The sequence below is a fragment of the Marmota monax genome, unplaced genomic scaffold (assembly GCF_021218885.2).
Source record: "Marmota monax isolate L192 unplaced genomic scaffold, Marmota_monax_Labrador192_F-V1.1 WCK01_AAM20220418_F8-fsc00070, whole genome shotgun sequence".
Taxonomy (NCBI): Eukaryota; Metazoa; Chordata; class Mammalia; order Rodentia; family Sciuridae; genus Marmota; species Marmota monax.
The window spans coordinates 7,102,490-7,118,422 of record NW_026692116.1 but is presented as its reverse complement, the minus strand read 5'-3'; the positions used below and the strand labels follow the sequence as shown (position 1 = coordinate 7,118,422).

The window sequence follows — 15,933 nt, the reverse complement described above, 5'->3', positions numbered from 1 at the left end:
TCCATTTGAAATTAGCAAATAAATATAAGAATTTAACTGTGTTGCACAAACTGTTAAGGTAAATAGTTATAGCTTATGAAGGAGAGTTCTATTTTATATTTTCAATTAATCTAGAAAGAATACACATAGTAGAGCGAAAAATCTTCACACCTGCTTTTTGGTATAATAAATTAAGGCAGAAACCATTAGTGAACACTAAAAACATTAGCAGAAAAAATAATGGAAGGATCAATGTGGCTACCAGAAACTACAATATTTGTTTTTCTTTGGGGGTGGGGGTGGGTTGAATCCAGGGGCACTTAACCACTAAGCTACCTCCCCAGCTCTTTTTATTTATTTTTTAAAATTTTGAGACAGGGCCTAACTAGGTTTCTGAAGCTGGCTTTGAACTTGCAATTCTCTTGCCTGCGCCTCCTGAGTAGCTGAGATTACAAGTGTGTACCGCCGCCACACCCAGTACCACAACCAATCTTAATGCATCACTAAAATTGCTAAAAGTGGATAACCAGCTGTTATATGCCACTTACTGAGACAAATATGATGAACCACAATCACTTACCATTTTTGCTAGAATTTTTACCAGAATCTGAATGTAACATAGTTTTGGGAGCTAACTCCTAGTTTACCCACTTCAGCAAACAGAGAAACAAATTAACATGATATTACAAAGAAACAGACCAATTTAAACTATGGAACTTCCAGAACAGTAACTAAGTTATTTCATTAAATCAATGGATCTGAGTTGGAAGCAGAAGACTTAAAAACAGAAAATTTTAATATGGCTAGGTATTTGGTAATATTAAGAAGTCATCTGTCAATTTTGTTAAGTGTAATGATCATATTATGACTAAAAAAATGAAAAACTTTTTTCTATAGCAGTAATTTGCAACTCTCACTACACAGGAAAACAGTCTTGGGATCTTAAAAATACTAATGTCCTGGACCAATGCCTCCCAGTGATTCTCAGTGTGTGGGGCAGGGCCTAGTGATCTTAATATGCAGCAAAAGTTTGATTAACACTAATTAAGGGCTATTTACTTTAATTTAAAAAGATTTACTTTATCTCTTTACAACTGTCATCAGATCGCCAACAAAAGTTTGCTTTATTTATCTTTAAGACTATATGATAATAATGGCTATTATTTTATTTAAAGTACATAGAAAATGCTAAAGTATTCTTTTGATGTTTTATATACCCTAATTTTTAAATGTAGACAACATGATCATGAAAAATTACTTCTGGCAATTTTCCTAAAAGTGATCCACCCCCTAATAAATTAACTACACTTTTTAACATAACAAAATGATCATTATAATGATTTCTTAATTTATAATCTCAAGGACTTTTGACCACCTTGTTCTTTGAAACAGAATATGTGAATGACTAATAGTCTGCCAGATTTATGATTATGCATTTAGATGTCAGATTTCTAACTAATTATAAAGCACTGTCTTCATTCTTTGGATAAATTACATTTTCTGAGTTACTGTGATCCTAGCACTAAAGAAAAAACGCAAACTAGGTATAAATAGTAGCTTTAAGAAATAACTGTTTAAAATAAAATTTGTAATACTAATTTGAAAGTAAGGAAATACAGTCAAGAGGCTAGAAACACACATACACACAGTGAATCTGCTTCTGAATATTTAGCAAAAGAGTTATCAATTTATATTTGTGTCTGCAAATGGACAATTTTCTGTTGATATGAAGTATTTAAGGAGATACCAAACAATGAACGTAAATCCTTAATGCACTTTGTAAGAACTACATCATATTCTAACAGGAAGAGTCCAGACAACTCATTCAGGAATTGTAAATATCAAATAAGTATCTAAAATTTGCAAACTTGGGCTGGGGGTGTACCTCAGTAGTAGAGTGCTCACCTAGCATATGTTAGGTGGTTCTGGGTTTGAGCCTCAGCACAAAAAAGAAACGAACTAGTTCATAATACAAATTAAACAGATACTTTCCTATCAAATTAATATCATATGGAAACAGAATAACCATTCATTTTAGCTTAAATTAATACTGTCCTTCTGGGAAGAACTTTCCAAAACCATCAATAGATTTTAACAGTTTCTTTGACTCAATAGTTCTTGTTCTAAAAATCCAATCTAAGGAAATAATTTGGAGGGCAAAAAGTCCTATACAGGTTGTTTTAGTAAAGTACAAAAGTAGACTAATTTACTTTCAAAAGTATGACAATTCAATACCATAATGTATAGATATAAAATTTTTATTGTTAGAAGTTCTAATTAAAATTACAATTTCTAAAAAATAACACAAAACTACAACTACAGTATGACTTCAATTTTCTATAAAAAAGTATTTTCACAGGTAATATCAAAATATGAGTGGTTATATCTTATAAACATCAATACTAAAGAGTCTATGATTTGATTTTTTTTTTTTTTAAAGAGAGAGTGAGAAAGGGAGAGACAGACAGAGAATTTTTTAATATTTATTTTTTAGTTTTCGGCGGACACAACATCTTTGTTTGTATGTGGTGCTGAGGATCGAACCAGGGCCACACGCATGCCAAGCAAGCGCGCTACTGCTTGAGCCACATCCCCAGCCCTCTATGATTTGATTTTTAAAGTACAATCACTTACTTTCAAAGCAATTTAAGAATGCTTACAATAAAAACTCCTGTTATAAAAAGATACAAAACCATTAAAATAGGCAAAACATGAAGGTATTTAGGAAAGGTGAATTCACCATGTTTTTACCACCAAATGTTTTCCTTTTTCTTATCATACAGAAATGCCAAAACAAATTATGCTATAAAAAAATTCAATATAAGACTGGAAGACACTAGACAAATTTATTAAGAACTAAGCAACGGGGCTCAGTGGCAGAGCACATGTGTACAATATTCAATGCCTTGCATTCCAAAATAAAAAAAGAAAAAAACAAAACAATAATAACAGCAACAACAAAAAAAGAACTAAGCAACTTAGCTCAAGGGTACAGTGTCTGCATGATATGCTTAAGGCCTTGGGTTTGATCCAAGGCACTGTGTGCAAAACAAAAAACCTGAGACATTTACATGCATTTAATGCAAAAATGTAATACACTAAAAAAATGAATATGAGCATGAAGTATGAAGTAAGATAGAAGGTAAATTGTGCTAGGGTTTTGTTATCTTCTATAAAAAATATTTATTATTTCTTTAAAAATTTCACCCAACTCTCAAGATCACAAGGATGGGGGTGGAGTTGATGAATTCCCTAGGAGAACAATCAGGTAACTTCTAAATACAACTTACTCAGAAACCAAACACATCCGGCATAACCAAATGGGCGAACACATAGATTCTTAAGAGTCCAAGGAAATGATTACTATGGTTCATGCTTGATGCTAGATGGGAGTTTCTTGGTATTTTATCCTTAAATTATTTCTTTAATGAGTTGCACATGAATTTTTAAAATTTTCAGAAACCACAAAATCAGTGCTAACATCTCCTTTATTTGACTATTGTAAGGATTCTTACTTATATAGCTGCCAAGTGCCTGGCAGAATGCCTAAGACCTAGAAACTACTCAGTAAGTAAATGTTGATTGATTCTATTTTCTTCTATAAGTTAATATAAATTATATCAGTAGAATTTAATAACAGATAGTAAGAATTAAAAGCAAGAGTCATGTATCATTCATTGTCGTCTCAATCTTGACCTTGTCTTTAAAAACTGTATACTCCAAAATAGTCATGTTATTAACTTGCAAGCCAAACTGAAGGCTTCAATTCAACTAGGCCCATATAGCAAGAGAGATTCTGTATGGAAAGAGTGTTAGCAACCTAAAGTTTCTATTACAGCCATGATAAATACTGTGGCCTATGCCAGACACATCAGAAAACTGCAAGGGTCATTTTTGTTTGAAGTCATCAGAATCACCTTCAAATATCAACTGCTCATTTGCACATTCTAGTTTCTCATTTCACATACGTAACATTTATGCATACATACTTACAAATGAACAGCATTATTATTACAGCTCCATAGCAAATAAATATTTCCAAAAATCACTTCATTATAAGATTCTTTAAAATTACTTTGTAAAATGGACATAAACTAAACTCAAGAGTCAGTATGTCAACCAAAAACCTTGGATTGCATATGGAGGAAAAGAAAAGTGATTTAAAGTAATGTTACAAATACCAAAACAATCAATTTTCCAAACAGCTAAAATTCCATCTGAGCTGTAAACCACTATGATCATCTTCCTTACAAAAACAGCATTTCCCCTTATTTTTTTCTTCGACCCCATCAACTATCAGTTGCATATTTCCATACTGTAGTAGATGGCTTAAATCCATGGTAGACAAGATAAAATGTAAATAAGAGAAAATGCAAATAGCAAAATATATTTTTTCAAAAATCATCATTTTAAAAATATGCTTCAAAAAACCTATACACCTACTCTAGTTATATGCTTTGTTTATTAACACATCACTGTTTCTATGCAGCACTAAAGTAAAACAGTAAGATGTTTCCCTAAAGAATAGGAACAAGGGTCTTAGGCCTAGACTTAGATACAGAAAGTATGACATCAAATTTGAAGCATAAACATATTATTAAAACTCTATGATATTTTTTAATAAAACTTTTCTACTTTTGTTTTGGGAGAACAAACTAACACTATATTAAACAAATGAAGAATACTTTTTCTAACAGCATTCATATGCCTTCTCACGTAAGAAAAACAATAGGTCATAAAACCTGACATAATTTGTTAAAAGTCCAAAATGAGTGATTCATTATACTTACTGGAATTTAAGAGGCACTGTCCCATTTAACAAATGGGAGAAAGTGGAAGAGACAATAAAAATCATACCTAAAAGAGATGTTTCCTTGGCAAATGCTGCAGCAATAGCTGGGTCCAAGGCAGGCTGCCCATCTCCAGATGGAAGATCAGGTCGAGTATAATCCCTACTTTTATCATTGTTGTATTTTACATTCAAATTCACAAGTTTGGAAAAATCAATCCTTAGGGTACAGCAAGCATTATAAATATTCTGACCATCTAGGGCCTGTAAAAGTGAATAAAATACATCAGTGATCTTTAATAACATTTGCAAATTAGCAAAACAGGAAAAAGATGCAAATTTCAAACATCATACTGTGCTGTTCTCACTGTAAATGTATTAATTTCCACCAAGCACTATTTTCTTTAAATAGAATATTTTCACTAGAATACACATGTCCTGTAACAGAAAGAGTAAACCTCTACAGCTGCTTAAGTACATAAATCTTTAATTCATTCACATATTCTCATTCTCTCAAAAAACAAATCTTCCCTTAATACACAAGATTGAGTTCTATATGATTGTATTTGCCAAGTTAAAAACCTAAAAACTAATTCAACAGAAATTCATCCATTATAAACCAAAAGTGAAAATTCATCTTAAAGGGACTTTATACACGTTAGCATTTAAACTCCATTTGGGTTAAGGCACCTACCATCTCATAAAAGTAGAAGCCAAGTGTCAATTTTACCAGTCATTATAATATAAATTAATCCAATACCCTGCTGTAAAGGCAAACACTGAAAATTTACTCATGTAGTATTCATATAAAGAAAATATCAATCAAATAAATTCTAGAATGTATATTTCCATACAATATGTAAAAAATAAAATAAATGAATAACGAATTACTCTCAGGTTACTAGTTCAATAATATCAAAGTGAAAATGAGATCTTGTAAGATTTAGCTTTGAGTCATCTAGATTAATGTTAAAAGTAAAGTACTGACAAAAATTTACTGAATTCAAACAAAGTCTTTTGAGAGCTATTTCCAAGCAACATGGAATTATACTACCAAATTGTCAACAATAATTTCGCCAAGTGTTAGAAAGTCTTCTAGAAACTTTTGACATTTTCCTTTTAAACTTTTAGAAAAATCTTTATGTAGGTGGAAATTACACAATCATACCTAAGGTATAAGAGTTGGGGAAAAACACAAACAAGAACTAAATTAAAACTGTCTGCAACAGAGAAAAATAAGGATGCCTGTACACAGCAATCCAGGAATTTTCAGTAGCTAGCTGAAGTAATCATAAACAAAGTAGAAAGAAAAATCAAGTTAAAAAAATATACAATCTCACTTCAAGCTCATGTATTTACAATATCCAGGAAAGAATAGCACACAAGTAAGTCCTGTGGTTTAGCGACAGGAAATTCAGTGATCTTGCTGTAGCAAAGATTTTTGATAATAAAAGCAAGATACTCTGCAATAAGATCTTTCAAATGTACCAACTCACAATGACAGCTTTGACAATAAAAAGAAACTATCAGGAACAAAATTTCATAGTGAATTTAAAATTTGATTAAAACATGGTCATCAAAATGCAAGAAAGATGTTAAGACACAGAATGCATTTGAAACAGCACAATGAAACACTGCATGTAGATTAAAAATATGAAAAGTCCCAATAACGTTTCCATTTTGTTTCAATGTTTACTATTTATTTGCCTAACTTATTTTTATGAGAATGATTCTTGGGGGAATTTAACAAATGCTCAGGGAAACCTTAAGCTCCAAATTGTTTAACTATCTTACTAACTAGTTTTTAGCAAGTCAGGAAAAAAAATCAAAATCAAGAATATAATATTAGGCTTAGAACACTGATAAAATACTTAAGACCTTTTATTTACCAACATAAAATTCTAACAGATTATGCAGGAGTTCCCTAAATATTCTAAAACCATGGGTTTCATAATAAACCTTTCATTAATATGAATTTGGAATACACAAATAGTAAATGCTAAAAGGGTGAAATAGAATTAAACAGATGTCAAAGAGAATGTCTTAAAAAGTAGGAAAAGATAATTCCATTAGGTCTCTCAAAAAAATTTAAATGAATGATATGCTTTTACTTCTGCAAGCATTTCACTCTATTTTTAACTATTAGTAACCGAGGATGTGTTCTCCAAAAGGAATAAATAGTTTAAAAGAATCCAGAAGTATGCTAAAATGAACAAATGGATTACCTCTTTCAGTTAGGAATACTATTAGAGATATTCCTAACTGAAAGAGGTAATGCTCATGAAAAGCTGATTCTCATAACAAAAACAGAAACAAAAAAGTCATTTCCTACTCATGTGTACTACAATTTAGCCACATAAAAAACTTTATAAAGTCCAAGAGAAAAGGAAACTATATCATGTCTCACTATTTAAGAAAACTGGGCTATTTTTATGTATTAATTTTATTCCTCAAAAACATAAAAGCTAGCCAGGCATAGTGGTGCACACCTTTAATCCCAGTGGCTTGGGAAGCTGAAGCAGGACAATGGCAAGTTCAAAGTCAACCTCAGCAATTTAGTGAGGTGCTAAGCAACTCAGTGAGACCCTGTCTCTAAATAAATATAAAATAGGGCTGGGAGTGTGGCTCTGTGGTCAAATGTCCCTGAGTTCAATCCCCAGTACCAAAAAACAAACAAACAAACCATGAAAGTCAAAGAAGCTGTATGTGGTGGTGCACACATTATTCCAGCAATTCAGGTGGCTGAAGCAGGAGGATCACAGTTGGAGGTACTCAGGATCTTACCAAGACCTTGTCTAAAAATAAAAATTAAAAATTTTTAAAAAGGACTGAGGGTATAGCTCAGTGGTAGCGCCCCTGGGTTCAATCCCCAGTATCACAAAAAATAAAGCCAAGGGAAAGCCTATGTGTTCATATTTCATACTACAAAACATCAACAAGACTTTTCTAAAAGATAATACATAAACGTGAAGATCAGTTACATTTTTATTGATTTAGATATTTATTTATAAAATGTAAACATAATTTTATATTTAATATATACCCACATGATAAAATATAATAAAATATGTATTAATTTAATCAATGGAGTGATCAACTAGAGAAGACATGTCAATTTTTAATGAGGTCTATGTGCTATAACTTCCATCAGAATGCACACGGAAGTGGATCCTCTGGCTGGTCCTGTTAGTGTGGAAAAGGGCTGAGCCTGCAGATCATTCTGCACCCACCAACTCATCTCTACCTCAGACTTGGGTCTGACACTCTTCCTGGGTCTTGTAATCTGTGCAATTAACTTTGAGAAATGTATATATCTGTAACCCATGCTACTCTATATGTGTAGTATATTATCATCTTCACACAAAGACCCTAATATCCCTTCCCAGCCAGTGAACCACCTGCAAATGATGACAGATCTGATAGTTTTCATCATAAACAGAACCAAAAGTACTCCTTTGTATCCAGTATCTTTTACTCAGCCAAATAATGTTGCTAAATGTCTCAGTTCCACATCATTTTATAATGCCAAATAGTACTCTATTGTATGAATATAGCATATTTTAAGAAACTCTGCCCCATTTTCCTTTTAAGTATTTTGAAGATGTTTCCTTGACTTTTAATTCCTTTCTTTCTGAATGTCCTATTATCATTCATAGATAATTGTTCTCCTGTATGTGATTTGTTCTTCTGATCAAAAACATTCTATTTGTCTTGATTTGTTTTTTCAGCAAGTTGACTAAAATGCAACCTAATATGATTTGCTGTTTTACCTTTATTGGGTTCACTGACCTTAGATCAGTAAGTGTATAGTTTGCCACTTTTTTTTTTGGTACCAGGCATTGAACCCAGGGGCCTGGTACCAAAACCACATCCCCGACCAACCTTATTTAGACACAGGGTCTTGGTGAGTTGCTCAGGGCCTCACTAAATTGCTGGGAGGCTGGCTTTGAACTTGATCAAGATCCTTCTACCTCAGCTTCCAGAGCCTCTGGGATTACAGGTGTGCGCAAGATCAGTTTCTTTTTGATAACTGGGTTGTTAGTATGGCTTTTGATTACCAACTTAAAGGTCAATGTTCAATAAATTTAACAGATACGAAGCTGACATGGTATCCACCTTAATATATAATCTGACAGAAAATACACAGACATTTAACAAATAATTATAAAAATCTAATCCAGGTGATAAAGAAGAACTTTCTGAGACAAGGCTTCTAACCTGATACTTGAAAGAGGAAGATGAGCAGAAGTTAAGCATAAGGAGATAAAAAAGCACTATTAGCAAATGAAATAGCAACTTGTAAACCTAAAGGATCTGAAAAAACAGCATATGCAAGCTACTTAAAGTTAAATAGAGCCAAAGAGATGGGAGATAAGACAGGAGAAGCAAGTTAAGGAATGATTTATAATCTCATAAGTTATGTTAATGACTTTAGACTTTATCCTAAAGGACAAAAGTCAATCACTAAAAGGCACTGAGAATAGAAGAAATAAAATTTTGAGACTATTCTCAGTACTCTGTGGAAAAATAATGGGTGTAGGGGAAGATGTCAAAGTGGTGAGTTTAGTCAAAAGACCAATAAGCAGAGATTTCTGAGAGGATGGCTAAGACCAGGGCTACTCAAAAAAAAGTCCATGAACCAGCAGCCCAAGCCACTCTGCATGAAGATAAGAAACTGTGTTATAATTTACATCAACATCAATAGTTGGCATACTGTAGCTAGAAGTATGTTGATTTGTACTTAGGCAAAAGCCCCTAAAAGCCTCAGATTATCAGTTCTCTGAAAAATACCTGTTTAGGTAACAGGAGAGCTGGAGACAACTGATCAGATTCAAACAGAAATTTAGGAGCTAGAATCAATATTTGGTGCTAGACTGGAAGAAAGAAGAATAATTCTGTTTTCTGGATTGCTGAAGAGACTCTAGTTGGTACCTTATGCTGTGACATAGGGAATGCCAGAAGCAGAAGCTGAATATACTCATTAAGGGTCCAATGGTCTACTGCATTCTTGGTCTGGAGTCACTGAGAAAAGGTCTGAGCTAGAGAAAATGATATGGTATGCATAACCAAGAATGAGCTTGGAGAATAGATAAGGCTTCCAAGTCAGAAGGATGTAACAAGAAATACCCAAAGAGGATAAATCTAGGTGAGAAGTATTGAGAGACCAGTAGAGAAAATGTTAAAGACAGTGGTCTACTGTGTCAAATGTTACCCTCATTTAATACTGAATAATACTATAGGGATTTAGGTACTCTTAATGATCACTGGTGATACTCAGAAGACTAATTTGGGTAAACAGAGCTGAAATAAAATTACACTAGAAAAATAAAGAGGATATTAAAGTTGTAGACAGCAAAGACAGCTTATTTAAGAAGTCTGGTTATAAATCAAAAGGGAGAGGAGAAGCAGGGTGATAGTCGGAAAGATATCTAGAATTATAGAGGGAGAGTTACCTGAAGTTGAGGTAAATTTAAAATAGAAGAGGTTTGAACCTACTGGATAAAAGTAGCCAATATAGAGAAAATAAAAGGGAAAGAAGAGATGACAGTGCCAAGTGTCTTAGGAGGCAGTAGATTATGGGATCTGTTTTTTACTGATCTTAGGTAAAGAAATATCTATACCTTTTATTCAAAGAGAAAGATTGGTGCACATACAGATTAAAAAAAATTAATTAATGGAGTTTCCATCAGATGCTTTTCTACAAATAAGTAAAGAGTGAGTAAAGACACAGTGAAAGGGAAAATTTCTATCTGATATGGTCACTGTGAAAGACAACATTCTCCTTGAAGGAAAGAGATTTTTTAAAGCAAGAATAGAAGGTCTCTTTGTAGATGATGCTCATGAGTTTAAATGATAACAATTATCAGATAATATGATATTCAATGTTCTTTGAGTACAGCCTTGATGCAGCTATGAAGAATGTGCAGAACTGAAGTCATTAAATATTTTACCAAGAGGTCTAGATCATATAACAATGGGTCAAGGAAGCTTAGAAAATAAAGACGTTTTCCCTTCTTGAGTAAGTGCCATGAAATTAAGTTCAATTACCAGAATATAGAATACATACTTAATAACATACTCACCTCCTCTCTTAGAATTAATTATAATTTTAGATCTTTGTAGAGAAGATATAAGTGAGTGAAGATAAACATACACAAACACCTATGGTTTAATGCTTCTTATCAGCACACCAAAGACTGGTTAAATGAAAATCTCAAATACATAATTGAGGCACTCTTTTATCATGAAATTAAATGTAACTACAGATTACTTCAGACAAGATGCACACATATTTTTCCTGTAAGAATTACAGCCCAATGCACTAAAACTTCTAATCAAATCCTATTTCACTGTTTCTTTTTGTTTGTTTTCTTTTTTTTTTGAATTTCATTTTTTTATTGTTAGTTATTCAAAACATTACAAAGCTCTTGACATATCATATTTCATACATTTGATTCAAGTGGATTATGAACTCCCATTTTTACCCCATATACAGATTGCAGAATCACATCGGTTACACATCCACGTTTTTACATACTGTCATACTAGTGTCTGTTGTATTCTGCTGCCCTTCCTATCCCCTTCTTCACTGTTTCTTTACCAAATACTTTTCCTCTAAGATCAGAAGAGAATGGCAAATAAAATATTCCACATCAAAAAACTGTATACCATTTAAAAATATGATTAAAGGTGCAAAAAAATGCTGTTAAAACCATGGCTTCTACATTGTCTCTTAATAAAAACAACTCTGATTTTGGTAACTCGATGTATACAAAATATTATATTTTTATATACAATATACAATGTTGGGGGCGGGGTCAGTGCATGTCAAGAACCATTATTTTTGGGGAAAAAAGAATGTTAACCTATGCCTTAAATGGAAAGCATAGTAAGATGAGTTCACATAACCTGGGAACCACTGAGCGAGTAGCAACATATTGAATAAAAAGACTATCTGAAAAATGTCTACCTTACAGATTGTGTGTATTATAAGCAATTCACCTTTTTTACATCTTAGCATCATGCTGTAACAAAGGAAGGGGAAAAAACCCTATTCTCTTTAAAACACAGATTAATGGTGAGAAAAAAATGGGATAAGAGTACTTGGTAAACTATTATAATTATGCTATTATTAGTAGTAGTACAGAGTTTCTGCTACCTAAAGCAACTTCCCAAATAAGACTGAGGATGAAAATACAATGAAGCAAAAGTCAAAAATGGTCTGAGTTCCAAATAAATAACCTTGATCAAGAGAAGCACTGTAATACTAGAAACCATAATTAGTTTAAAAATAAGGGAAAGAAAGAAAATGAGCTAAGACAAAGGTATATAAAGATTTAATGGTTTCATAATGTATTTTTAATGGTTTAATTAATGGAATAATAATAATGAGAAAATATGGCACAGGAAGTTAAACAGACAATAAAATAGAATTAAGTAAAATACACAAAAAAGAAGATTTAGCCATTTGGAAGTAAAATATACTAGCATGGTAGTTTTCAATGGCAGGTAACATGCAGAAATTTACTTCTATTAGTAAATCTCTTCCCCTCCATATCTAACAATGCCAAATAAACAAAAAAAAAGATATGAATTAAAGAGCAGAATCTATTTAAGAAATGTTTTTATTAAAAAAGGAAATGATTAAAAGAATATTAAGATATAATCTTAAATCAAAACTTATCACAGCATTTGAACTACATTTACATTATATATTTAATCCAAACTATCTCAAAATTACTTTGAAACTCCCATTGGAAACTACAAAAAATCTTGATAAAGGTGTGCATGCACAATACACTCCTATCTTCTCAATAGCACAAAACTTTGCACTTAAAAATGTAATAAAAAATTTTTTTAAAAGTGTAAAATAATTCAAGTCTATATAACTACAGTCATGATTATCCTTAAAATATACATTTTTATAATTATTAAGGTATCCTAAATTATGTTAATATTTTTACTACCTATAATGCAATATGCATTATTAAGTTACATAAGGATCAATATATTATGTTATATATGCATAGGTATATATCACAAATATCGATTTATAACACTATAATAGGTACATTATATATATATATATATATATATATATATATATATATATATAAAGCATATACATATTTTATGTATATGTAAATAATAAATATACATAGGGGTACATTATATATATAATATATACATATTTTATATATATATATAAATAAATGAAAAAATACCACTAACTCAAAAGAAGCTCTAGACTTACTAGTTTTGCTTGTTGAGCATTTACTGGATCACCATACTGGAGCAAAGCTTGAAACTGGTTGTTTTTTGTAAATGTGATTATCTTCAATACAGCACCAAACTTCGAAAATATCTGTTAAAACAGTAAAAGCAAAACATTTCTTCTCTACTGTATTACTATTTCTTCTCTTTGTAGATAAGTATGTAAATTAAACTTACTTGGTGAAGAACATCAAGTGTTACAGGGTAGTACATATTGTCAATAATTATTCTAAGTACTGGACTCTGGGCTGGAGTCACTGCGCTCTCACTAACTGTGGTGCCACTAAGAGGAGTGTTTGCTGTCTGGACAGCTGTCACAGCCTGAAGCACTGCTTGTGCACGCTGAAAATGTAAAAACAAAGTAGTTTTAAAAAGACACCTATCATTTTCACTCATTCATACTTTGTTACATGTTATATTACGGTCTGTCTGTAATTCACATATTCTATTGGTATTATTTAAAAAAATGTTACTTAAGTTTTTGCACCAACATTGGACAAACAATCAAAAATAGGCAATATAACAGGATGTGATCTGATATATATATATATATATATATATATATATATATATATATATATATAAAAACCAGAAATGGTTAACAAAAACTTTTCTTTAGGAAACAATAAAACTTTAATCTAACATTATTCATTCCATAAAATAGGTACACAGCAAATCTCAACAAGAAAACTACTGGATTATTCAAAAAAAATTGTCCTAACTGATAGAATATTATAAGACTCTGAGCTTTAAGTGTGAAAGATTAACATAAAAGTGGAAAAATATAGTAGTTTTAGGAAATCTGTCAAACAAATGTTCAATGCACCAAAAAAACTGTATATTATCACTAATATACCTTTTTCTATTACTCTGACAGATTTCTGATAAGAAAATAATTTCTTCCTACCTTATCCAATGTTAGAAAACATACACCAAAGTAAATAATTGTTACACATAACAATGACAAATCTCTTTACATTAATTTATGGTTTGAAAAATCTACATTTGCAGATAAACCAGAATATAAACATGCTAGAGTGATAGATGAAATGGAAGGAGAACACAAAAGAATTAGGACACCAATAAGAATAAATAAGAATGTTCACTAATAAAAATAAGTAAGAATCCCTGAAATACTAACAGGGATCATGTTGCTTGAGACTTAAGAAGTACAAAATCTCATCTAGACAAGCTTCATCATTTAAATTAAATAATGAACTGTGAACTTATATATATTAGCTCAAGTAACTCAATTAAAACCTGTTATTTTGAGACATGGTGAATATTTATAATAGACACCCTAATGCTACTATAGAAAATATATTTTAAAAGGTTTCTAGAGTACATAATTTTTCTAATTATTTTAAGTAGTTCACTGCAATATTATTTTCCTCTTTAGTGATCATGTTAACATATATTTATCTACAATAATGAGCACAAAATATCACAACTTAGAAAAGCACTAACATATACTGTTACAAATAATGAAATGCTTTTTAAAAAATAGGAATCAAATGCTCATAATATACATAATTGAACTAAAATAAATAGTTCATAATTGAACTAAAATAAAAGGTGACGTTTCTCTTGTGACTCACAAGTCTGTTTTCCCTTATCATCCCAATACCAAAATGATCTTGGGTATTACTCCAGAGATGGCTATCTACATATATAGACATATATGCATGCAACTATTTCATACTTTTTTCCCAAATATTATTCATTGTTCTCCATCTTCCTTTTTTAGCCTAACAACTGTGTTCTCTTCTATCAGTAACAAATGAATTATTAGATGTTTATTTTTCTATTCATGCAATTAAGATGGCTAATCTAGATTTAAATGAATTTATCAAAACACTACATATACACAGAAACTAGGTGTGATGGCACATGCCTATAATCCCAGCAACACAGAAGGCTGAGCAAGAGGTTTCCAAGTTTGAGACTTGCCTTAGCAACTTAGAGACTCTGTCTTGAAATTAAAAATTAAAAGGGCTGAGGATATAGCTCAGTGGGAAAGTACCCCTTGCTCCAGTTCCCAGTAGTGGAGGGGGGAAAAATCATATACAGAGATAAGGACACCAATCCTACGAATGGTGCTCAATAAAACATCACAAACTGCACATCTCTGTAAAATAATTACCCCTATTTTTAAAAAGGGACATTATTAATGCTCTAGAAGTCCAACTCATGCCTGGTCACAGTTATATAAATGGAATAATACCATATATATTCTGTTTTCATCTGGTCTCTTTCAATAAACATGATTTTATGATACACACCTATGTTTTGCAGGTACCAATAGTTTATCATTCTTATTGCCACACAGTATTCCAAAGAATAAATACACCAAAATTTATTCTATTGTTGCTGGATACTTGGATCACTTCCACCTTTGGGGTATTATATATAGTTATATGAACTTTCTTGAATGAATCTTTTGTTTCACATATATAATATGTTCTCTCAAATACATAACTAGGATTAGATTTACTAAGTCAAAGACATGCCTATGTCCAACTTTAGTGGGTACTCCAGGTTTTCTATCAATTTATACTCCCACCTCTTGTATATTAGCTTCTCTACATTAACACCAAACACTTGATAATACATATTTAAAAAATTTTAGCCAATCTGGTATGTTTATGGTAGTATCTTACTGTGATTTTAATCTGCATTAAAAACCCTCAAACCCAATCCACTATTTATGGACCAGGGACAGCTTTCTAAAAAAAGAAACAGCTAGATTTAGGCCATGTAAAGTATGGAGTGAAAAACTGGTGCAAAGGCAAGCAGAGCACGATATTCCATGTATAGTTGACAGCACAGTGGTAGTAAAAGACTAAAATGAAGAGAAACCATGTCATGTTAGAGGACCTATCATTACTTTC

General features: G+C 31.6%; 1 protein-coding gene across 5 annotated transcripts in view; it reads right to left on the bottom strand.

Annotated features, from left to right (window-relative positions):
- Ptbp2 (polypyrimidine tract binding protein 2) overlaps window positions 1-15,933 on the bottom strand; it is a 71,082-nt gene that overhangs the window by 18,975 nt on the left and 36,174 nt on the right. For all 5 annotated transcript variants that reach the window (XM_046462277.2, XM_046462286.2, XM_046462298.2 and 2 more), the window contains exons 6-8: window positions 13,220-13,384; window positions 13,023-13,133; window positions 4,837-5,032 (exon numbers count right to left, since the gene is read on the bottom strand). In XM_046462277.2, coding sequence (XP_046318233.1) covers window positions 4,837-5,032; window positions 13,023-13,133; window positions 13,220-13,384 — 472 coding nt within the window. The remainder of the gene's footprint in view (window positions 1-4,836; window positions 5,033-13,022; window positions 13,134-13,219; window positions 13,385-15,933) is intronic.